The 25,066-nt window shown below is 40.2% G+C and overlaps 1 protein-coding gene across 4 annotated transcripts in view; it reads right to left on the bottom strand.

Moving 5' to 3' along the window:
• PARD3B (par-3 family cell polarity regulator beta) overlaps positions 1-25,066 on the bottom strand; it is a 474,018-nt gene that overhangs the window by 244,994 nt on the left and 203,958 nt on the right. For all 4 annotated transcript variants that reach the window (XM_064161234.1, XM_064161224.1, XM_064161216.1 and 1 more), the window contains exons 6-10: positions 16,329-16,415; positions 10,916-11,041; positions 5,754-6,109; positions 3,596-3,735; positions 1,750-1,878 (exon numbers count right to left, since the gene is read on the bottom strand). In XM_064161234.1, the coding sequence (XP_064017304.1) occupies positions 1,750-1,878; positions 3,596-3,735; positions 5,754-6,109; positions 10,916-11,041; positions 16,329-16,415 (838 nt within the window). The remainder of the gene's footprint in view (positions 1-1,749; positions 1,879-3,595; positions 3,736-5,753; positions 6,110-10,915; positions 11,042-16,328; positions 16,416-25,066) is intronic.

The following is a 25,066-nucleotide window of genomic DNA, read 5'->3' on the forward strand; positions in this document are numbered from 1 at the left end:
TCTTTCACAGAGAAAGCAATCTAAGCGAAGGTCAAGCCAGCAGGATAAATGTGGCTGCTTTCTGGATTTTTGTCATGCTAGTCATAAGTAAGTCACCTTTAGAAAGGTACTTAATCCTTGCTGTAGGGGCTAGAATTTAATAGCAGGCAATTGTGGCAGGTAGAAATTATAAACAGCTTTTAGATTCTTCCAGTCTTTTATGCCCACACACTGTTACAGTGATTTCCAAGAGAATTTGTACTATGATGTACAATAATGTATAATATTGGGGAACAGCAGAGAGAAAAGAAGAATAAATACTTAAAAGCACATTTTCCAAGTAATGTGTTTTATAACTTCAAAAAGCCACTAGAAAAAGTGTTATTGGTTAGCTTTTAACAACAACAACAAAAAAATCTCATATTTAGAAGAACTTCTAGAAGAAAATAAATTCTAACTATAATAGAGAATTTAGTACTTTCAGTCTCAGAAATCTCCCTCTGATCCACACAAACACTGACCCTACAGCTTAGGGCTTAATAAAAAGAGCATTATAGTGACTGATTTTAGTGCTTTGGGCATCACCAATTACAGAGGTGTAAACAATCTGCTATTATATTCCTTTTAAATCACACAATAGAAAATGAAAACAAAAGTAGTTTTGTCGGGATGCTTCACAATCACTCTACTACAGGAAAAAAGTGGGCACCAGTGGCACAAGAGGAAAGGCTCACATGAAAGAATCTGAACTCCCCTACAGCTTCTTATTCTACCATAGGCAACATGCCCTTAATTCAGCAAGGTCCATGTGTTGACAAGAAACAAGAGGAAAACTGTGAAGGAGGTTTTGTGAGGAAACATAATGAAGTACTTCTGTAGAAAATCTAACTGTAGCTAACAGTCCTAAGGCAGAAGGAAAAGCTTGAAGGTGGCATCTTAAGTAAAGAATGATAGCAGTTTGTGTCCTTCAAAAGGAGATAAAATGAGACAAAAGCAGGAAACACTGTCCTTCCCTTATCCTGAGGATTTCTTAACGAAAGGTCAAGTATAGCCATCAGTCAAGATAAGGAAGAGGCAACCAAAGAGATGACCTCCTTTGAGGGGAAACATGTATGTATCAGATAGCACTTATACAGTAATATAGTCACCCTCTATGTGAGAGAACAGAGAACCTAGTTTCATTCAAGCATTAAAAAAAAAACAGAAAGCAAAAATCACACACTTCAGATAGAACAGATTTAGACACACAAGAGCCTGCTAAGTCAAAGGCCAGATAGCTTCCAAAATTTGTGAGGACTGCGGTGGAATTCTGTTCCTTACCACTCCCCTGCAGCTTGGCACCTGGCTTAGAGGAAACATTTCCTGGGGGCAGCTATCCCCACTAGTTTGTGACTGATAAGCTGCAAGACTCATTACATGAACTTTAAACTTCTGGTTGGAAGTTTAAATTTCTGATTTAAAGTTTGTTCCTTTTCTGAAAGAGAATAATCCATTTTCATTCATGTCTGACCTCACAGTTGCAAAATTAATTTACAATATTCCCCTGCGAGTGGGCTCATTTTGGAAATGAAAAATCAGATTGTGTGGAATTGCATTTAAAGTGACTAAACCTGAGTATCTCTTAAAATTACCTGCAAGCATAAATACTTCCCAAACAAGCCTTACACAATTACCCCTCAATGGCTTTCTCAGTTCTTTCCTTTTTCTTGTTTTCTAGTTTTTAGACATAGAATTGTTTCAATAACATTCCTCAGGGAAAAATAAGTTTACCAGTTCTCGAGGTAGAAAGGCCTCCTCCTGACGAGCCACGATCAGACAGACAGTTTCCCCTTGCTTTGTGCTCCTCAGCATAGCCACCAGCTCCTCCTGTGTCCTGCCAGTAATGTCCCGTCCATTCACCTGCCAGGCACAAAAGAACGAAGGATGTCATTTCTATCAATATGACTCTTTCATCCTTTTCCCCTTACTCAACACAGGTGTCATTCAGTGAATGAATGCAAAGAAGAATTATCAACAGCTTCCACAATGTCTCCCCTTTTGGCCCTGCAGAAATCAACCTTTTTTTCCCTCTCATTTTCACCATCTGTCCAAGCATCACTTTAGTACTTACAGTGCAGGGGGTTTCTGAGGGCTTAATTAGTTTGTAAAGCACTTTGAAAATGAAAAGTACAGAAACAAGACCTAAGTATTGAAACTGTTTACCTCAAGAGCTTTTTGATGTTAGTAAGTAGAAATAGCCCATTAGATAATATGATTGTAAGTCATAAGATATCTGAAAGTTTTAGACTGATATGAGCAAAATTGCCTTAAAATGAGCACCTATCTACCTTGATATTAAATCAGAGATTTTTTTGACATGGCTGAAGAGGGGAGATATATTTTCTTTCTAAATAGATATATTTAACTGCTTTAAGAATGCAAGATGTTATCAGGTCACCTTTGTTCAAACAACCCACGAACCTTTGTGAAAAGCACTTCTTTCCAAGTTGCAGTATAAAATATCTGCTGACAAAGAGTACAAAAGCCATGAAACTTTTAATTCCATGCACTAGTAGTGTAGATATATATATATATATAAGGAGATTAATTATTGCTTTCTTGCCTTGCTCCAGAGGACTAGAGAAACTGAAGGGGACTGAGAGTTCATCCCAGAGGTAGGGCACATCACAGTGTAATTTGTTATTCCATCCCATATCCTGCATCTCCCTATATAAGGGGCAGACCTCCCAGCCATAGCTTGCTCTCTCTCTGCTCTTTGCTTTGAGCATACAGCTGCTGTTATCACTTTGGTTTGTGTGGGAGTGTGCTAGTTTGAGCCTAGCTGGGATATTTTGGTGAGAAGAATTAGATTATAGACTGTGAACAGGAAACAATGGTGATGTTTACTTCACTCATAAGCTTGCTGAGATACACAAGAACACAAACACAGATAAGGGAGTATCTTTCTGGGCTTTGGGCTGCACTTTTCTCTCTAACTTGCTGCCTGACTAATCCTTCTTCTCTCTAACCCCCCTGGCCGATCATCCAAACTCACCCTGAACCTAAGGCAAAGTCTGGGTTAAGATAGAGGGGTGTGAGGAAGCTGGAAGGGTGGTTGAGAGCCCCGCCTGAGAACTCTGGTTTCTGGGAGGGCTGTTGTGTTTCTGTATTACCTTTTTGACTTGTATGTTTCTGTATATATTGTCAATATCTGCTTGTATATTGTGCTAAGCTATAAATACAAAGCTTCACTCTTCAATTTCCACATCGACTGAGTCTAGTCTGGGTGATTTTCTTAGGTGTGGGGGGGCAGGTAACACCCAAAGCATCACAGGGCGTGAGGCCTGGCTGGAAGGCATTTCAGTTTTGAGTGGGGGGGAGCAGTGAGGTCTAACATGGGCCTGTCTGAGGGCCAAGGCTAATTCTGAGAGTATCTATATCCTTTGTGCCTTGATACCTTTTGTACTTTGGTTTACTTTTCCAAATATTATTTCTATTTAACCTCCAGTTCTGTGCAAGTGTTTTCATTTTACTCCCTTGGGGTAAAACACCTCCTGTCTCTGCTCAACCCAGGACATTAATCCAAAATCAGTGATCAATACCCAGCAATGCAAACACAAAGGATATTTATTCTAACCTCCAGGATTCTGTCTCCTGACTGCAAACGACCATCTTTTACTGCTGCACCTTTTGGTAAAATATTCTTCACAAAAATTGGGCCAGGACCATGTACTGAAGAGTCTCTTGTGACCACAGTGAAACCAAGTCCATCTGGACCTAGAAGGGCAGATAAAGAACTCCCAACATCAGTTTCAACAAGGGGAAGATAATCATCAGAATTAAGTAAACAGCATCAGCAATGCATCACAACCACTCAGGTTAGCTCTTCAAAAAACCAAAGCCAACAAAAAGCTGTCAACAGAGCCTATTTTCCACATGGTCTATCAATGTCAGAACACATGCTCAAATTTCCTCCAGCAGCTACAGATGTAAAGATATTTGGATAGCTCACAAAAATACAAGACAAGCAAAACCTCATTTGTATGCATTTACTTTCTCTCTACGTAGTATCAGCCTTTGCATTGGTGTCAGTAGTCTTTGAAACAAAACAGAATAAACACAATTTATCAGTTCTTTATTACTGGAACTTGGTAGATAGTAGAAAGTGTCACATGATTCAAATGCAAAAGCAGCTGACAACACATTGTTAAGAAAGGACAAAGTAGTATTTCAAAGCTTTCATTAGTGAAGTTGTTTGCTGTTTGGAAATAATGTAGTGTTAATACATATATATGTTTTAATAATTAGGGAATAACAGCAAATATTAGTAGATAGAATCATAGAATCAACCAGGTTGGAAGAGACCTCCAAGATCATCCAGTCCAACCTAGCACCCTGCCCTATCCAATCAACTAGACCATGGCACGAAGTGCCTCATCCAGCCTTTTCTTGAAGACCCCCAGGGACAGTGCCTCCACCACCTCCCTGGGCAGCCCATTCCAATGGGAAATCATTCTCTCCACCAAAATCTCCCACGAACAGCAGGGTCTACAAAAATCTTTTCATATTGAGCAGGAGTGTTGCCTACATGAGAGTTTTCAGATATATCACCATATTCCTGTCTTTTCTGAAAAAGAAATAAATCACTGCTTCAAAATCAAAAGCATTTAATGTGAAATGTGGCAGATTCTGAAGCAGGTTTTGTTGATGCAGAGCTGAAGAGTTCAAAAGCAAAAAAAAAGAGTGATTTAAGTTAAGAAATAACAAAAATTAAGAAATGATGACTTGATTACATTCATTACGTGTTAAGAGAATAAAGTTGCAGACAGTTTTTAAAAGGGACACTTCCAGCCTCAAATTTAAGTCTCAGTCAAATCAGAGATGGAAACTAAACAGAAAAAAATGAATGTTAATTGGGATCTGCTTAAGTGCACTTTATGAACATGTGCATAAACCTGTTACACTCCATGCAAAGGCAGACAGCTGCATGCAGCAGAAATTAAAGGCATGCACACGCAAAATTCAGCCTACCAAGAACTGAATGAATATACAGATGGAAAGAAGCCATTTGAAAAAAAAAAAAGAGGAAGAAACAGGTAAATTTCTGGTCAACTTCTTGAATAGCATGGAAGAGAGCAGCATATATCTTTAAACCTATCTTAAAAATAATCCTGTAACAGTGCTGTGGTCAATCAGCAGACATGAATAAAAATAACAGAAGCCAGCAGCAGACAGTCCAAATTATTTGTTGAAAAGGCTGAAACATCTCTTCAGATCACAGTGGTAATAAAATATCTTCCACATAATCAGTCAGAATCATAGAATCAACCAGGTTGGAAGAGACCTCCAAGATCATCCAGTCCAACCTAGCACCCAGCCCTATCCAGTCAACTAGACCATGGCACCAAGTGCCTCATCCAGGCTTTTCTTGAACACTCCAGGGAGTGAATCTGTCCAAGCCATGAGCTGCCAGCTTGGCTAGGAGCTTGTGGTGGCAGACTGTGTCAAAGGCTTTGCTGAAGTCCAGGTAGACTACATCCACAGCCTGCCCCACATTCACCAGGCAGGTAGCCTGATCAAAGATCTTTTTGATCAATCAGCAAAGTCTGGATAACATGCACTCCAAATTTATGAGAAAGCTATCCTTGAGAACATTTCTGTTAAAATTACTTTGCCTTTTGGAAGTTTTGGAGTGTTTAAATAACTTGCTTGTACTTTAAATTTCACTAGTTCCGTTAAGGCACCACTATAGTGAACACGACACAGAAATAATCACATCATCTACAAAAACTTACCTTTTTTCAAGTCTATCTTTATTTTCTTTGCATTTCTTTTATTTCCAAAGCCCATAAGAGGAGACAGTGAGGGAGAAGACAACTTTCTAGCCAGCCGTGGGAGGTTGGGGCTCTTAGCTTGCTGCAGGGTTGCCTGTGCACCTGACTCAAAGCTGTTTGTTCCAGAATTATTAATCGTTTTCAAAGCAGGTTTTGGATGAACAGGAGGTGGAATCTTTGGTTTTGGAACTCCTTCATTATCCAAAAAACAAAGAGGAGCAATAGCAGACTTCTCATATTGTTCTCGATTATACGGAGGAAGGACTTCCAAGATGACATTTGGAAATTTCATTGCCTGACGGAAAATGTCCTGAGCCCTTTAAAACAGAAGTACAAAACCTCACATGACAAACTGGAAAATTTGGGCAAAATTTAAGGTTATTTACAGAGAATAAGACAATTTTTTTATCTTGATCATGAAGATGTAACCTTATCTTCACATCTACAGGTTCCTTTTCTAAAAAGGATGATAAAATACAATTTCTGAAGTACAGCATTTCCTTCTGTTTCAAGTAGGAACAGCAAATCTATCAGGACTCCTAGGCAGCTATGAAAGCCTATAAGCCAGAATAAACTAATGAAGACTATTCTTCATGTGAAGTTTCAGGAAGGGAAGTTCTTACGGCAAAGGCTCATCAAAAGACCTCTGAAGTTATAGAATCATAGAATAAAGCAGGATGGAAGAGACCTCCAAGATCCAACCTAGCACCCAGCCCTATCCAGTCATCTAGACCATGGCACCGAGTGCCTCATCCAGGCTTTTCTTGAACACCTCCAGGGACGGTGACTCCACCACCTCCCTGGGCAGCCCATTTCAGTGGCAAATCATTCTCTCTGGCAAGAACTTCCTCCTAACATCCAGCCTATACTTACCCTGGCACAACTTGAGACTGTGTCCCCTTGTTCTGTTGCTGGTTGCCTGGGAAAAGAGAGCAACCCCCACCTGGCCACAATGTCCCTTCAGGTAGTTGTAGACAGCAATGAGGTCACCCCTGAGCCTCCTCTTCTCCAGGCTAAACAACCCCAGCTCCCTCAGCCTCTCCTCATAGGGTTTGTGTTCCAGGCCCCTCACCAGCTTTGTTGCCCTTCTCTGGACACATTCCAGCACCTCAACATCTCTCTTGAATTGAGGGGCCCAGAACTGGACACAGTACTCAAGGTGTGGCCTGACCAGTGCTGAGTACAGGGGCAGAATAACCTCCCTTGTCCTACTGGCCACACTGTTCCTGATACAAGCCAGGATGCCATTGGCTCTCTTGGCCACCTGGGCACACTGCAGGCTCATCTTCAGCCTACTATCTACCAGTATCCCCAGGTCCCTTTCTGCCTGCCTGCTCTCCAGCAGGTTGCTATTTTTTTTTCAAGTGTTAGTTACCTACTTGCCTGTTGTCATAGAGAAACACTAAGCACTTATGTCCAATTACTCTGACGAATACAGGTACTCTAAGCCAGATCAAGACTCCCATTTTTTCTTAACTGCCCTTCAAATTCTTTTGCCATCCCTAATGCTACTGCTGGCTGTTTCCACGGCAATGAAAAAAGGCATGAGAGTGTGGCATATATGGACATCTTCAGAAGAAATACTGTGACAGCAACAGAAATGATGGTATGGGATATACAGACATCAGGAAAGAACCTGCTGACCAAAAAGGCTAAAAAAATGTGTGTGTTTCTACATAAAAGGATAAACAGGCAAATATTACTCACCTCTTGGGTAGATATCACATCTTTCAGGACACTTGGTCATATATTACAAGGAAATTTAATAACTCAGTTTCAAGAGATGAATATTTTAAATATATGAAAGAGAAAATATAAGATCTCCTTCAAACAACAACAAAAAAAGAAAAACAGTGGAAATAACTCAAGATATCCTATGGGAAAGCCTAAATGTAGTCTTCAGGGACAAAATAGCTTGCTGCACTTCAAAGAGAAAAAATAATGGATGGAGAAATTTACATTTCTTGAGACCCCAAATGCATACTTTAAAGAAATAAGGGACTCAATTAAAAGAGGTGCTAGAAACTGTGCAACACAACAGAATTAAGAGCAAATGAAAAAGCAGACCAGCAGTTACAATATATAGAACAACCAAATGTGAATACAGAAAGTAGACTGCTGCCATTACAGCTGCAGAAGCAGCAATCATCATGAGCAACACTAGGAAGGCTACTGAAAACGGAGATTGCATGTAACAGTCTTTGCTAAGTGTTATAACAGCTTTCACAAGGGTTATGAAGAATCTAGCCAGTCTGAAACTAGCAAATAGATTCACCTCTCAAAGGAGAGTCTGGTGACTATTTTCTGGGTCAATTGTCACTGGGACAACTCTTTTTCACATCCATTACAATTATTTCATTTCTGTAACTCGGACCTCTGCCAGGTGACTACAGCTATGTCATGTCAGATGAAAACTACAAGTCTTATTCACTGAGATTAATCTCAGCCTTGCTTTAGCCACTCTCAAAAGCCTAGGGAGAGAGATGATGCAGAAGGGTGTTCTAGAAACCAGTTCAGCAGAACAATGTAATAGGCTATGGCGACCAGGCCAGAGCTTGCCCATTCCCAAATGGATGCTGAGTACTCACTGCCCAGTTTCTCTCCTCTGATCTAATGTCATTGGACCTGCTACTCGTTATGGCAACATAAGGTCACTTAGGCCAACTAAATTAGCCTCTCCTCTTAATCACCTTTCCGTCACTTCTCTCACTTTCCCGATGACAGAGAGATTATCTAGTAAGACTGGCCTCTCTAACTAACAATTTTCTTTGTAACTATTCATTCCAATTCCACTGCAACATTTCTAACCATCCCAAAATCTAGTTATCTTACAGAAAAAGAGGTGGAGTACTCCATTCCACATACATCTCATCAGCTTAAAGCTTCTGTAGATCTACTAACATTCTGAAGAGATCTGTGCTGGGATATATCCCTAGCTGGGATATTTTGGTGAGAAGAATTAGATTATAGGCTGTGAAAAAGAAACAATGGTGATGTCTACTTCACTCACAGGCTGGCTGAGGTGTATAAGAACATAAACACAGATAACAGAGTCGCTCTCTGTCTCTTGAGGCTGCATGAACTTCTCTCTCTAACCTGCCTGACTAATCCATCTGCTTCCTAACCCCCCTGGCCAATTCTCCAAACTACCTTGAGTGTAAGGCAAAATCTGGGGTAAGGTAGAGGGGTGGGGAGAAGGTGGAAGGGTGGTTAAGAGCCCCTCCTGGGGACTCTGGTTTCTGGAAGGCATGTTGTGTTTCTGTATTACCTTTTAAACTTGTATATTTATGTATATAATGTAAATATCTGCTTGTATATTGTGCTAAGCTGTAAATATAAAGCTTCATTCAATTTCCAGATTGAATGAGTCTGGTCTGGGCAATTTTCTTAAGTGTGAGGGGGCAGGGAACACCCAAACCATCACAAGATCACAACGGAGATAAAAGATCACATAATTTTCAAAAGCAAGGTTTTGATTCAGACAAGATCTTTGAGAAGGATACACTCATTACAAAATGGCACAAGTGGTGCAATGGGTATTTTAACATGATACCAACACTTCTAAGTAAGTTGCTATGTTATGTAGGAACATTCTATATGGGGGAAGAGAATGGCATGTGTGATATCACAGAATCATAGAATGAACCAGGTTGGAAGAGACCTCCAAGATCAGCCAGTCTAACCTAGCACCCAAACCTATCCAATCAACTACACCACGGCACTAAGTGCCTCATCCAGGCTTTTCTTGAACACTTCAGGGACGGTGCCTCCACCACCTCCCTGGGCAGCCCACTCTAATGGCAGATCACTCTCTCTGGCAAGAACTTCCTCCTAACATCCAGCCTATACTTCCCCTGGCACAACTTGAGACTGTGTCCCCTTGTTCTGTTGCTGGTTGCCTGGGAGAAGAGACCAATCCCCACCTGGTTACAATCTCACTTCAGCAGAACACATTTAACACCAAACGTACAGAAAGTAGCAACTTGAAAAGCTATCAGGAGGCAGAAAACACAGTGTCAGAAATGAGGTAATACCTACATTACAGAGCTACACTGGTTTTAAATAATACTATTTTGCAAATATTTATCTCTAACAGTGAAGTTATGTATCCAGGTTTAGACTAGAAACCTTGAACATTTGGCTCATTGTTTAGAAAGCTGAGCTTCAAGTGCCTCCTGAGATCTCAACAGGTTCTTTTTTTATATTATAAACAATCACTCAGCTGTCTAAACATATGGATTAAAAATAAAAACAAATTACTATTTAATTGCCACAGCAAATATCTGTGAAATTTGAGAGGCTATTCTTTCGTGCAGTCACATTAATTCATAGCCGATCAAAGCACCCTGTTAAAGTAATCTGAGACAGACAATAAATGCCAACAGATCTTTTAATAAAAGTCATAACAGGTGAGACTTACCATTTAGGTTAACTAATTATAGTTTGACAGTACTGGTATATTTTTTTATAAAAATTAAATGTTCAAAAAGCTGCAGCACACACACACAAAAATATCTTATTTCATAGAATCAACCAGGTTGGAAGAGACCTCCCAGATCATCCAGTCCAACCTAGCACCCAGTCCTGTCCAATCAACTACACCATGGCACTAAGTGCCTCATCCAGTCTTTTCTTGAACACCTCCAGGGGCAGTGCCTCCACCACCTCCCTGGGCAGCCCATTCCAATGCCAATCACTCTCTCTGGCAAGAACTTCCTCCTAACATCCAGCCTATACTTCCCCCAGCACAATTTGAGACTGCGTCCCCTTGTTCTTTTCATTTGCCAAAGAGCACTAAAAACACGCTGCAATATTGGCTCATTCTGAAGGTCTTATTAGGAACAAATTACAGAGTGACAGAATAATTAGGAAGTGAGGATAACTGCTAAAAACTTACTGCTATTGAAATGATGCACAATAGGTCCACTAAGACTACAAGAAGATTCCTCTCATCAAATTTCACCTCATTTGGAGGTTTCAGAACAAAAGTTATAAATGCTAGTAATGAATTGCACAAGCATCTTATCCAAAATAAACATTAACCCCTTTATTTGAATCACTTAATAACTGCATGATTTGATACAACCCTGGCTAGTTAAAAGTATCAGTAAAGCAGCACTTACTGTGCAAAGGTTTTATCTGTAAGGTCCACATGGTTAATCTTCACGATGCATTCATTTTCATGGAAAAGTCCATCACGCCTCGATCTGCTGTTTTCCTCAATACCACGGATAAAGAGGCCTAGCATCCTAAAAGGAGGAAAAAAAAGATCAAAGTTTAAAATGTCCTTTGTCTGCTGATATGGATTTATAGCAACTAAAAGTAGATATTAATCACTACTGGGTATGAGATGAGATAGACTATTACAAAGTGCTTAACCTAGAGAGAAAGGCCTTCTAGCTTGCTCTTTAAATGAAAGTGAGGAGACTGCAAGAAACACCAAGAAAAATTGCTGGATGCTAATGCCATACTACCTACTAGAACTCCAGGAAGCATTAAGTGTTGTAGGTCACACTGGGAGAAACAGAGGAAAACACTGTTATCTCCCACCCAGTTAAAAATCTGAAAGCAGTTTATGCAATATTTTTCTGTCATTAAGATTATATTTCTCCAAAAGTGTAATACAAACAGATTAAAAGTAATTTTCTAGCTTGACTATAATAAACTAAACAGACATTACAGAAAGTTAAAAATTAATCATTATTTCTACATCTGAGAAGTTTCTGAAACTTTTCAACTGTCAAAGCCTCTCGTTTTGATACATGAAAGCACTGCTACTCAGACATGGGGCAGGAGGGCAGCAGAACATTAAAACCTATGTTGCATGTTAGCTGCTTATACCCAAATTGAAACTGAGGTGCAGCACAGAAGCTTCTGGTAAATCATTAAGTGAAGAAGGGTAGGTGGTGTAAAAGCTCAGTGGTGCTAGCTCTGCTGTGAGTGCTAGGCTATTTCTGACCTACCTGGAGCACCCCTGCATTGCAAACTACAACTCAGCATAGAGATATCCAGTGATACCAGTATAATGTTCAAAAAACCTGGCAACTGTGCATTTGTGAAGACAATTTATAATCAGATAGTATCCACTGAATTTCCATACCGCATCGCCATCAAAGGCAGATGACCTTTAGATACCATTTTCCCTTGGTTATACTCCATAAAATATTAATGTGCAATTTCCAATGTGCCAGCACTCTGATCACAAAACAGAGGCCTTGTGTTTTTCCTCAGATTCATGGCCATGCCTCATATTTAAGTCCATTCAACAGATTCATAGCACACCACTAACTATTTCAAATGGGGATATGTTCACCATTCATGGGATTTTAAATTTACAGTGTACCAAGGCTTAAAAATTTAAAGTACTTCGATGCAACATAAATAAAAGTGAAAACCTGGCTCCTACTGAGCATTACTTGTTCAAAATACCTAACAGGAAAAAAAAAAAGTCTAGTCTTTCACATGAAAATTATCTTGCAACCTCTGCTACTCTTTACTAAAGGACTTAAAGGCACAGAGGTGTTGAGAAACTACAGCCCTCTTGATGACAAACATCCAACTAAAGAATCATAGAATCAACAAGGTTGGAAGAGACCTCCAAGATCATCCAGTCCAATCTAGCACCCAGCCCTATCCAGTCAACTAGACCATGGCACTAAGTGCCTCAGCCAGGCTTTTCCTGAACACCACCAGTGACGTTGACTCCACCACCTCCCTGGGCAGCCCATTCCAATGCCAATCACTCTCTCTGGCAACAACTTCCTCCTAACATCCAGCATGTACCACCCCCAGCACAACTTGAGACTGAGTCCCCTTGTTCTGTTGCTGCTTGCCGGGGAAAAGAGACCAACCCTCACCTGGCTACAACCTCCCTTCAGGTAATTGTAGACAGCAACGAGGTTACCCCTGAGCCTCCCCTTCTCCAGGCTAAACAACCCCAGCTCCCTCAGCCTCTCCTCATAGGATTTGTGTTCCAGGCCCCTCACCAGCTTTGTCACCCTTCTCTGGACACATTCCAGCACCTCAACATCTCTCTTGCATTGAGTGACCCAGAACTTGACACAGTACTGAAGGTGGGGCCTGATCAGTGTTGAGTACAGGGGAAGAATAACCTCCCTCACCCTCCTGGCCACACTGTTCCAATCAAGCCCCTAAATCTTAAAAACTAATGAAAGATAATCACATTAAGATGTCAACCAATTCAATTAGAGAAATAAAAGAAATTAGGAATCCCATATATGTTGAGGTAGATTTGAATAGGTCAAAATAAGCTTATACTTGTCCTGGCTCGCCCAGACATGTTTTTCTGGTGTCCCTCCTTCTGCTACAGGGAGAAGCAAGTGCAGGAAAGAGGACAAAGAACCTGGAGCTACTGAATCTATGGCTTGCCTAGACTAGTTTGCATCCCGTGATAAACAAGACACACAGGCTTAGCCTGTGTATGCCTTGTGCAAAGCCTATGCTTTTCCCAAATTTGGGTAAAGAAAGCCTATGGTTTCACCTAATATGATCAAGCTCAGCTAACTGCCATTCTGATTGGCTATTCTGTGTACAAAAGCCCATTAGTCTTGGGCTACACTGATAAAAAGAGATGAGCAGGTAAACACAACATGCTCTGCCATTGTACTAGTGCTTGCTTGCTTGCCTGTTGCCATGCTAAGCCATAAGCTACCTCTACCACAAAATAACAAACACTGGTAATTGAGATTTGTTTGCCTGGAAACTCCACTGCCTCAAGTTTACCAGGAACAGCCTCCATGTGATAGGCCTACATAGCCAGCGTGACATCGTGCTAAGACTCCACATCGCAAGACATCCTGCCTACGCCTCAAAGTCTCTTGCCAAGATAGGAAGTCCTGGAGACACACAGGTCATACAGAGGAGCCAAGAGATAAGGTCAGAGCTTGTCTGCCTCCTTGCCCAGCCTGTGAAGCCTGGAAGAATCAGAAGCCTCAGCAGCCAACAAGACAGTAACAGAATTTTCGGAAAGCATTTGGGTACTGTTTGAAGCTGTACCTAGCCCCACAAGTCAGGAGATAATTTTGTGAATAAATACTTAAAGCCTCTTGTAATTCACCACAGCCTTCTGCCATAAGCAGAAAGGGGCTTCCTAAGTCCATCTAGTGGGCAAGTGGTATATTGATTGCAAGAACCTTCCCTTCCAGTTCAATTAATGTTTATATATTTTGATAGTTACTTCTGGATCTATTAATTCTTCTGTATAATGTTTCCATGACCATGCAAACAACTGATTATTATTCAAATTAGTGGTTGGGGGTGGTGAGAGTTCTGAATATCAAAATTAATAAACAATATTAATTTTGGGAAAATATCATCTTGCATTAATTAATTACCCCTCCATAACAATACAATGCAATAGTATTGCACACTTGTCTGAAACCTGTTGTGAGACTATAGCACTTGACTGAGGGGTTTGAATTCATTACTCCATTACTTTTCCCCCATAACCTAAATTTTAGCATTATTTTAATGCACTACTAAATTTTAATTACCTTTAAAAATTTTATCTAAGTGCAAAAGAAAGGGAGAGAAATTATTTCCATTAGTTTTGTAGTTCCTGTATAAACTTAGATTTTGGTGACTTAATAGAATGTTTTAACTACCTTCAGAAAAATTTTGCCCTGCAGCAGCATTGGGCTAAAGCCAGAACTACCTTATAAAAAGATAACTTTACAGCTGAAATACCAGGCCAAGTTAGTCATGGCCAGTAAGCCATCATATTTTTTATCTTGTCATTAACAGAAATAGAAGATGTTCTTCTGTACTTTCTGATGTTATGATGAGTTGAAATTTATACAGCAGTCTCTGCCTTGATTAAATAAGAGGGACAAGCCATTTAAGTTACTCTAGTGTTTTTACAAAGGTATTGGTATGGTTCTGCCAGAGGTCATTAAAATTGCAAGACAACTGTCTAAACAAGCAGTCCATCTGTCAAAAATCCCTTTGCAGTGAAGGATCCCCAAAAGAATTTGTAAATAAGGACATATTAGTATGCATGAAATGCATACCGTGGAACTCCACTTTTTCTTCATGAAGGTCTTTAAAAGCTACATCCATCACAGTGATTACAGAACTGTATTACAGTCACAATAATTACTGATTTTAATAGCTTGCAATTTCATCACATTTTTTACTTAATGATCTTGAAATACAGTGTAAACACTACAACCTTTATGGCATGTCTATAATAAAGAACTGTTTTCTGCATTTCATTTCATTTTTATAGCAAACACAAGTGCCTTTCTCAAGACAAATGGGCAGTCTGCAAAGCCAAGGACACAACGCAGACCTCCTACAGTTCCCACTGGAGACCAACTTCCTTCATGAGGCAGTGATGACATTTTCCAGGCAGCAGGTGGACAATTATTTTCTCTTTTGGCAAATAAAACATTGTGAATGAATTTGGGTCCACTTACAAACTCAAATCATCCATAGAAATAATTTACACACAGACCTTTACAAGGCAATATAATCCTTTATATTCTCTGTCCCACATGAAACTTGACAAGTAAGACAGATTTAAGAATTAGCCAATTTTTGCTTTTTGTAGTGATTGTCTTTGTGTTACAGGTAGCCATTTTAATATAGAGCCAGTTAGGTCATTAACAATTTCCCATCTCTTCTTCGGGGCCGCCAATGTCAGATTTACTCCCTAGCTAAGCCCTGTATGCCAAATTTCAGTTTAGAAATGTTTTCTGGTTTTTTTTAAACTTTTCCTTTTTTTTTTTTTTTTAATTTTTTACATCTGAGCTACATAGCTTGGAAAACAGAATAAAAATGCTGACACAGTCTTAACTACAGTACATCAATATGAGCACGCTGCTATAATAGGCTTTTGTGATCTCAAGAGACTATGTTAAGTCATTTATAATTAAAGTAATTGTATTGTGACAAAGAAAAGTTCATGGTATAGTGCACATTTTATAAAAGCTATGCAACCAAATCTGAAAAGTGGCTTGAAAAATACGAGGCATGACCAGGAAAGCAAAATTCTTGACTTTTCTTGTCTGGTATGTCACTAAGGAAGGACCTATGGAGAGAAATCCAACTGTAAAATAAACAAACAAAGCAACAACAAATGCAAACCAGCAAACCAAAAACCACACACACACAACAAAAAAAAAATCCCACATACACAAAACCAACACAACACCACAAAAAACAATTACCTCCCTAGCCCTCACAGCATTCTAGATGATCTTGGAGGTCTCTTCCAACCTGGTTGATTCTATGATCCTATAATTAGTATTAACATTATTCTACATAAAGTTTAGTTTACCATTCAGAGAATAAAAGCTGAGGCAGTTGAAAGGACTGATGTGAATAAATAGGTTGGCATTGCCTTATATGTATGACTTAGACTAGTAAATATTTTTGTAAAGGAAGAAAGTGCTGTAGACCAATTCTCTTATGAGCATTTCTTTTCCTTACAGTTAAATTGTAGATATTTGAAGAGAATCACAACCAAAATCCTTTCATTAATATATTTCTTGAACAATTCAGAAAATATCTTACCTTCCACTCAGAGATGAAAAAAAGGGCACTACATGTATTCCTAAGGGTCCACCTTCCCCAGAAATTTCCACTGTTTTTGTCATTTCACTGAAAAATAGCAGAAGAAAGCACATCTTATATATTTGTTTCTTTAGATTAATACTTGTGTGCTTTGAAAAGGAAAGACACCGAGTATGAGGCATTTTCATAAGTATGCCCTTAGGTAAATTAACCAGAATATTAAAGAATGAGCTTCTAAGCAAGGAAGAGTTAAAAAGAAAAAAAATGTTTATTCTACATGTTCTTAATTTAAACTCCACATGAGCTGCTTCATTCCATTTTCCTCACATAGGCACGTTATAAACACAAAGATCACACATTAAGGACATCAAGCCAATAAGCAGATTAGTAAAACCATATTTAAATGTATTATTTTCTGTCCTTTGCAGCATACACTCTCACCGCCAAACAAAGAGCAAACTAAACTGCAGTCAGAAGTGCAACTCAGCTCATTTTATCAGGAAGTTTCATTCCTCAAAGTTCATTATCAAACCCCTCTACATTATCTCTGACAGATTTTTGCTGTTTCATGGCTATCTGTTGTTTCATTTCCTATTGAGTATTTCACGCTGCCAGCCTTAACTTTATTTTGAGTGATCATCATTTGGAAAGGAAGGGACTTGAACTGCCTGGAATGTTGAGAGAGACAGAGGGAGAGAGAGAAATGAGTAAGGACTGCATTCTAGCAGATCACATTCCTTTTTATACCAGGCTACAGCTGTCTAAGACCCCTTTCTCATCAAATTGTACTGAACACCATCAACACTCAGTAGGAGTGGTCAGTGGACAACTACAGGGCATTTCCATTTACACTAGAACATCATAATGCATTCAAACTATAAGAAGTTCCACACTTGAACACCACTCCTATAACATTTACAGAACAAGTAAAATTGAACTAAATGGCCACTTCATATACTGCCATGATTTAAAGACACAGTTTAATCAATGCAAGTTCAAGTTGCTTTTAAGGAAAAGACAGATCTAGTAGATAAGATACAACATAGAAACACATGGCACAACTAAGTCCTCTCACAAGGAGGATAATTAATGCAAACAATCAAAATTCTGGCATTGCTTGCTAATTATGCCCTGGCCAGTAGGATGAGGGAGGTTATTCTGCCCCTCTACTCAACACTGGTCAGACCACACCTTCAGTATTGTGTCCAGTTCTGGGCCCCTCAGTTCAAGAGAGATGTTGAAGTGCTGCCACGTGTCCAGAGAAGGGTGATGAAGCTGGTGAAAGGCCTAGAACACAAACCCTGTGGGGAGAGGCTGAGGGAGCTGGGGTTGTTTAGCCTGGAGAAGAGGAGGCTCAGGGGTGACCTCATTGCTGCCTACAACTACCTGAAGGGAGGCTGTAGCCAGATGGGGGTTGGTCTCTTCTCTCAGACAAGCAGCAACAGAACAAGGGGACTCAGTCTCAAGTTCACAGTATCACAGTATTATCAGGGTTGGAAGAGACCTCACAGATCATCAAGTCCAACCCTTTACCACAGAGCTCAAGGTTAGACCATGGCACCAAGTGCCACGTCCAATCTTGCCTTGAACAGCTCCAGGGACGGCGACTCCACCAGCTCCCCGGGCAGCCCATTCCAGTGCCCAATGACTCTCTCAGTGAAGAACTTTCTCCTCACCTCCAGCCTAAATTTCCCCTGGTGCAGCCTGAGGCTGTGTCCTCTCGTTCTGGTGCTGGCCACCTGAGAGAAGAGAGCAACCTCCCCCTGGCCACAACCACCCCTCAGGTAGTTGTAGACAGCAATAAGGTCACCCCTGAGCCTCCTCTTCTCCAGGCTAAACAACCCCAGCTCCCTCAGCCTCTCCTCATAGGGCTGTGCTCAAGGCCTCTCACCAGCCTCGTTGCCCTTCTCTGGACATGCTTGAGCATCTCAATGTCCCTCCTAAACTGGGGGGCCCAGAACTGAACACAGGACTCAAGGTGTGGCCTAACCAGTGCAGAGTACAGGGCAGAATGACCTCCCTGCTCCTGCTGACCACACCATTCCTGATGCAGGCCAGGATGCCACTGGCTCTCTTGGCCACCTGGGCACACTGCTGGCTCATGTTCAGGCGGGTATCAATCAGCACCCCCAGATCCCTCTCTGTTTGGCTGCTCTCCAGCTAAAGTTGTGCCAGGGGAGGTATAGGCTGGATGTTAGGAGGAAGTCCTCTTCCCAGAGAGAGTGATTTTTCATTGGAATGGGCTGCCCAGGGAGGTGGTGGAGGCACTGTCCCTGAAGGTGTTCAAGAAAAGACTGAATGAGGCACTTAGTGCCATGGTTTAGTTGACTGGATAGGGCTGAGTGCTAGGTTGGACTGCATGATCTTGGAGGTCTCTTCCAACCTGGTTCATTCTATGATTATGCTGGAATATTGTAAGAACCTCTATCCAGATGCATAAGGAATAATCAGAAGCAAATTTCCCTATATACAATAATGTTTAGCTTGGTCAGCTAAATATGGAATAGGACTAGAAAGTGAGCCTATATTGCTTTCTTTTGGGTTTAAAATTTGAGGAGGTATGTGGGGAGGAGGAGTTTTGTTGGGAGTTTGTCAGAGGAGTTTTTGGTAACTGATTCTTCCCAAAAGGCTAAGCCTAGAATGAGTATACATTTCATAAAAGTGAAATGGATAGACTCTGAACAACAAACCACTACTCATTACAGCATAATAGACTTTCCTGCTACTATTAGCTATAACACAGGCACAATCAACAGGCAGTTCTCTTTCTTATTTTTTTTCCTGTATTCTCCCCTCTTTTGAATCAGACAGAGAAATCTTTCAATCTCTCTGTAATTTTTACTCTTTTTTAAAATTTATTGTTGGGTTTTTTTCCCCCTCTCCAGTGGTCTGGTCATAAAAGCTAATCAGTGTGGTTAACAAAAACTTAAAAAAAATCTCCATGCACAGGAAATTAACTCTTCCTTTCAGTTCCATCTTCTACTTCCTCCAATTCTCTTAATAGACACACACAAAATAGTAGCAATAATAATGATAAATTCAAGGGCTACTCATATTTTCTTTTGAACTTCTACAGGATCAAAGCATACAAGCAAATTAAGCAGCCAAATAGTACAGGTTCAGAAAATAATCAGAAGTAGTGAATGGGCTTTCATTTGTACATGGAAAATTCAGAATAGTTGTCCCCAGATAACCCCATGTTACTTTAGCACTCCAGGGAAAGAAATGTCATCCTGAGCAACTGTAAAATAGAGTGGGAAATTCTTCTGAGGGCTATCACAACAGACAGGTTAGCTGTCATACTAAATCAATGCACTTACAGTTGTAAGTTGGCTCACAGGCAAAGAAAGCTCACAAGTTTATCTTTAAACTAACATGCAATCTACACACAAAGTAGGTTTCTTTGTGAAAACAAATAACCCACAGGTACACAGTTTATTATTTCTAATAACATTGTGCTATGCCCTAAAGGTTAGGGATGTACTAAAATACTAAATATCCAGAATAAAGGTATGATCTGTATACACATATATTAAAGGTACTTTAAAATTATACTCTTAAGTAAAAATCTATGAGTCAGAATGACTTTTGATTCTCAAACAGATGTGATTCTCACATCTTAGAAGAAAGCTACTCTTCACAATAGCTTTCATAGATTTTTCAGGACCTATTATTTTTATATCTATGAAAGCCTGACAGTTAAAAAATTAAACAGCAAAACATCTAAGATTCGACTGTTTCTTGGCTTAGGAACATTAAAGAGAGACTTGGTAAAATCTGACATCATTCATACATGCTGTCCACCTTCCAGCAGGTTCAATCTGTCTGCCAGAACAGCTGAATTCCAGCAGTGAACTATTTTGCCTTGGTTCACATTTTACATTACATTGGACAGAGTATTCAGGACATGGCTTAAATGATATCCTAAACAGTATGAGCTTTAAGAATGCTAATTACTAAACTCCATAGACACAAGGGACACCAAGGTGCCAGGACCTTTCAAATCGACTGAAAGAAGGAGGCAGGAGAATGCAGAATGGCTTCCACTGCTGGATGATAGCTGTGATTATTGACAACTGAAAGGGTAATCTATGCATTTTTCTGCAATACTCCACACAATTTAAAACCTCCAAATTAGGAAAAAAAAAAGAACTTCCTACTCCTATTTTAAACCTCCTCTACACAACTTAAATGCATTTTACAGTAAAAAAAAATAAAAATCTGCCCTATCAAGTCAGTACAGAATCATAGAAAACACAGAATCAACCAGGTTGGAAGAGACTTCCAAGATCATCCAGTCCAACCTAGCACCCAGCCCTAGCCAGTCAACTAGACCATGGCACCAAGTGCCTCATCCAGGCTTTTCTTGAACACCTCCAGGGATGGTGACTCCACTCCCTCCCTGGGCAGCCCATTCCAATGCCAATCACTCTCTCTGGGAAGAACTTCCTCCTGATATCCAGCCAGTATCTTCCCCAGTGCAACTTGAGACTGTGTCCCCTTGTTCTGTTGCTGCTTGTCTGGGAGAAGAGACCAACCCCCATCTGGCTACAGCCTCCCTTCAGATAGTTGTAGACAGCAGTGAGGGCACCCCTGAGCCTCCTCTTCTCCAGGCTAAACAACCCCAGCTCCCTCAGCCTCTCCCCACAGGGTTTGTGTTCCAGGCCCCTCACCAGCTTCATCGCCCTTCTCTGGACACATTCCAGCACCTCAACATCTCTCTTGTATTGAGGGGCCCAGAACTGGACACAGGACTCAAGGTGTGGCCTGCTCAGTGTTGAGTACAGGGGAAAAATAACCTCTCTTGTCCTACTGACCACACTGTTCCTGATAGAGGTCAGGATGCCATTGGCTCTCTTGGCCACCTGGGCACATTGCTGGCTCATGTTCAGCTACTATCTACCAGTACCCCCAGGGTCCCTTTCTTCCTGACTACTCTCCAGCCACTCTGAAAACCTGCAGCCCAATTGCCAGCTGGGGTGAGAGACTGGGAGCATTGGTGAGCAATGCTCAGAGGGTGTCTCAGCATGCTCCACTGCTAGTATCTCTGGAGTATTATTCAAGGAGCAGACAGAGCTTTTCCCTCAGAAAACACTGTCCTTGCTGAGTTTGCAACTCAAGTTCTACAGAATATGTATGGCCATATTCTCACAGCAAACAAAATAAGTGAACTTTAAAAAGCATTTATCTCAGTGCAATTTATCAGAATTCAGGGTTCACTCCAACCAGAAACACGGCATTTGTGCTTCTTTGGAGTCATGCTGGCACCTCCTCTTGCAGATCTCAGTGCCTAGCATGACTTGACTGTGGCATCCAAGACCTCATTCAACATTATACTTATTGATTTTTAACCTGAATAAGCTGTCATTTACTATTTAAATTCTTCATTGCTTGATGTTTATTGATTTCTGCCAGATTCTTTACAGTCTATCACATTTGTCAGGAAGGCTTGTCCTGCATATTATTAAAAATGTTGATGAGTACAGTTTAGCAAAGAAACAGACAGAGATGATGTACACATCTGTCTACTGAGCATGCACAGCAGTCCATTTGTGACATGGAACATAAAATTTATATGGAGTGCTGCACATACAGTGGTGCATATTTAGTCTGAATCAGTCTGATCTTCAGATTGGCAGTGCTCTTGCTGTCAAATACTATAGCTCCCTCTTCTGAAAACAGTATGAAGAATTAGCAGTTTGTCAGTTATGCAGTGAGATGTATTTGCTAGCTGGAAGCTTTCCTGCAAGCTACCCAATAGTACTGAAGAACCAATCTCACCTACTCAGCAGAGAGATGCTTAAAAGGGACACTTTCTCCAGAAATGAATGTTTTGGAGTTTTCCAGCAGGACCTGGTTTGCTAAGGTAGTTTGACCCTCACCGATTATAAATGTTAGGAGAATGTTGGTAGGATTCCTCTTGGAGAATGCAGTAGGTACAGCCTAAAGCTGATTAATTGTTTTGCATTACACCAAAGACAGTACCTTGGAAACGGCTGACTTCTGCATGGGTTACTGGGCAAAACTTGTCATGTGTGTGCCACGAGAATCTACTGCCTGCGTGAACACAGATCAAGTGTTTATCATTCCAATGCCCTACTCCTTCCTGTTTCAGTCTTAACATTTGCACATAAATCTTCATCCAGGCACAACAGGATGATGCAAACCCCTTTGAATAGATCACTGATTTCCTCTTAGGTTTTTAAGAAAAGGTACAGATTAGTAAGATGCTGTATCTGAAAAAGTTCTCTTAGCACAAGGTATCAATGTTTCCCTCTGCAAACAGAAAAGCACAGATGATATTCTGAATGTGCTTTGTGCCATTTTTATTGACCACAGCCAAGTAAAAGGCAAAAGAAAAGTCACTCAGATGCAAGGAGCTCAGAGGCGAAGTTATTAGGCTGCACTTCCTTGCTTGTTCTCCACTTGCATCTCCAGTCACTCCTATTCCAAGGGAGGAGAGCATTCACTAACAAGGAATACTGGCATATGGTAGAGAGCACAGGTCTATGGGTTATGTCAGGTTACTAAAGGGACTTTTAAGAGAGGAACAGTGGACTGATTAATCTAAATGGAGAGATGACTTTGTTCAGATAATTTTCACATATCAAAACAGCACAGTTGCTGATGGTAATTAAATATTTGTACCCATTCTCATAGAGAGGCTTCCAGAGTAGCCAAGCTCAACTTAAAGCTGTCAGCACATTTCCCCTACTACCCATTTTCCACATTTTTCCTTCCCTCTCTTAAACTAAATACTCAAGGCATTAATGAAAAGAAGAACCTGGAGTTCAACATGTTAAACAGCGTGAACACACTCAGTTGATAACAATCTGAGCAATACCTAAACAGAGATGGAGAGCACCCTGCAAGGAGAGGAGAAAGTACTACATGTGCAGAGTCCAAAAAGAGCTTTCCAGGCACAATTAAGAAAATTGTTCATTCTTCCTCAGAAGAGACAGGCCCATTTCAGGTGCTCTGTTCTACAGAAAGCTAAACAAGCTGTGGACAAAGTTTAAATATTTAGTATTCTGTGTCAGAATGTTCCTGTTTCAGGTCTGAAGAGGTAGCAAATCACCCTCTCCTAACTAAAATGAGTTAAACTAGTGAAGATGCTGCTGTAATCCAGATTTCCCCTGCACACGCACTGGAAGCAGTTAAAATTCTAGTGAGATTAACTGTCTAAATGTTTAGAGAGAAGTCAGACAGCCTGCAGGCACCAGGGTTTTATGTCTTTTCATTTTTTTCTTTAAACAAAGTTGTTCCAATTCTGTGTTGAAGACAAAGTATGTTAAGGAAAAAAAAAAGGCAAAATATAGACAAGGGAAAAATACTGCAGTTATGCTTTAATTATGTATCTACAGTGCTTAAACCAAGAAACTGACCCTGACCTCTGCTTAAAATGAAGTGGGAAGACAGTAAAACAGAATATAATGAAAACACATAATGAATTATCTATGCATAAATTACCCTTTGAGTTCCAGTTAATCCACTGGTATTAGGCTAAAGATCCATTCCATGTAGACTTATGTTTACTTAGACTCATGGTTTTTAACAGTAATTTTTACTACAAAAAGCAAGGTTTCCATAGAGTCATTGAAATGTTTAGGTTGGAAAAGACCAAATCCAGTATTTTGATGTACAGCATGCTAAGGGATTCAGTGTCAAAGGTTCTGCCAAATTTCTAGCTGACTTCTGTGGAGTATCAAGACTCTGCTGCACTTTACAAATCTTTTTGTCCTAGAGCAGAATATGAAGGAAAACAAGGAAAAACCACCAAATTCTATACACTGATGGCATTAGCTTGGCTTCCATTACTCTGAGCATCATCTTTACCAACAAATAAATAAATAAATAAATGTATGCATCTTCAGAAATTCTCATTGGTCCTATCTTTATGTATTCCATTAAAGAACTGTGCCCAGGACACAATTATTCACATCTCTCCTCTAGCAAGTTCCATTCTCATCAGGCCAAATTACAGTTTTCAGACTCCTGAGGGATACGGTCCCAAAAAGTATCTCTGTAATTTTACAGTGAAACATTTGAATGAAATAAAAAAAAAACCAAACAAAACCCCAACCCAACCCAAAAACCTCCCAACCCTTTCTATTAGCATCTGAATAGTGAGGCTAAAAATCCTCCATACTGCCACTCATTTTGTTTACCCAAAGTGCAACTAATTTTATCTACTTGTATCAGTGAATTGATTTTCTTCAAATGGAGCAGTTTTCCCACTTGAGTAGGAAATATAAAACAAGCCAAGTCTGAAACCTTTAACTCCACCTGACTAAGCCTCATAATCATAAAATATTAATCACAGTATTCTTTTTTCCTGCTTCCCTGTGAAATAGCCATTACTGGCTGTAGTTAGAGAAGGGACACTGACCTCAGACAGGCTGGTGCTCTCATGAGAAGGCTCAGATAATTTTCTTAGGTGATTTGCTCCTACTTTGCTTAAGTGCTATAGGTCATCATGATTAACAAACTCAGTGACAGGAAAAAATATATTGCAGTGAAAGCAGCAAAGACAATAGAGGTTCTCTTTCTTCCATAGCATGGAGTAGATCACAACTAGGCTGTTTTTTATAGTTTTACTAACATCAGTTAACATAACATGGGCAATTTAAATGAAGGCTTAGGGAATCATGACTTAGTAGTCCTTCATGGCTCTAAAATCTTTGAAATACAACAGGAAAGACACCTGCCCAAGTCAGAATTTCAAAGAATACTTTTAG

This window comes from Pogoniulus pusillus, chromosome 2 (genome assembly GCF_015220805.1).
Source record: "Pogoniulus pusillus isolate bPogPus1 chromosome 2, bPogPus1.pri, whole genome shotgun sequence".
Lineage (NCBI taxonomy): Eukaryota > Metazoa > Chordata > Aves > Piciformes > Lybiidae > Pogoniulus > Pogoniulus pusillus.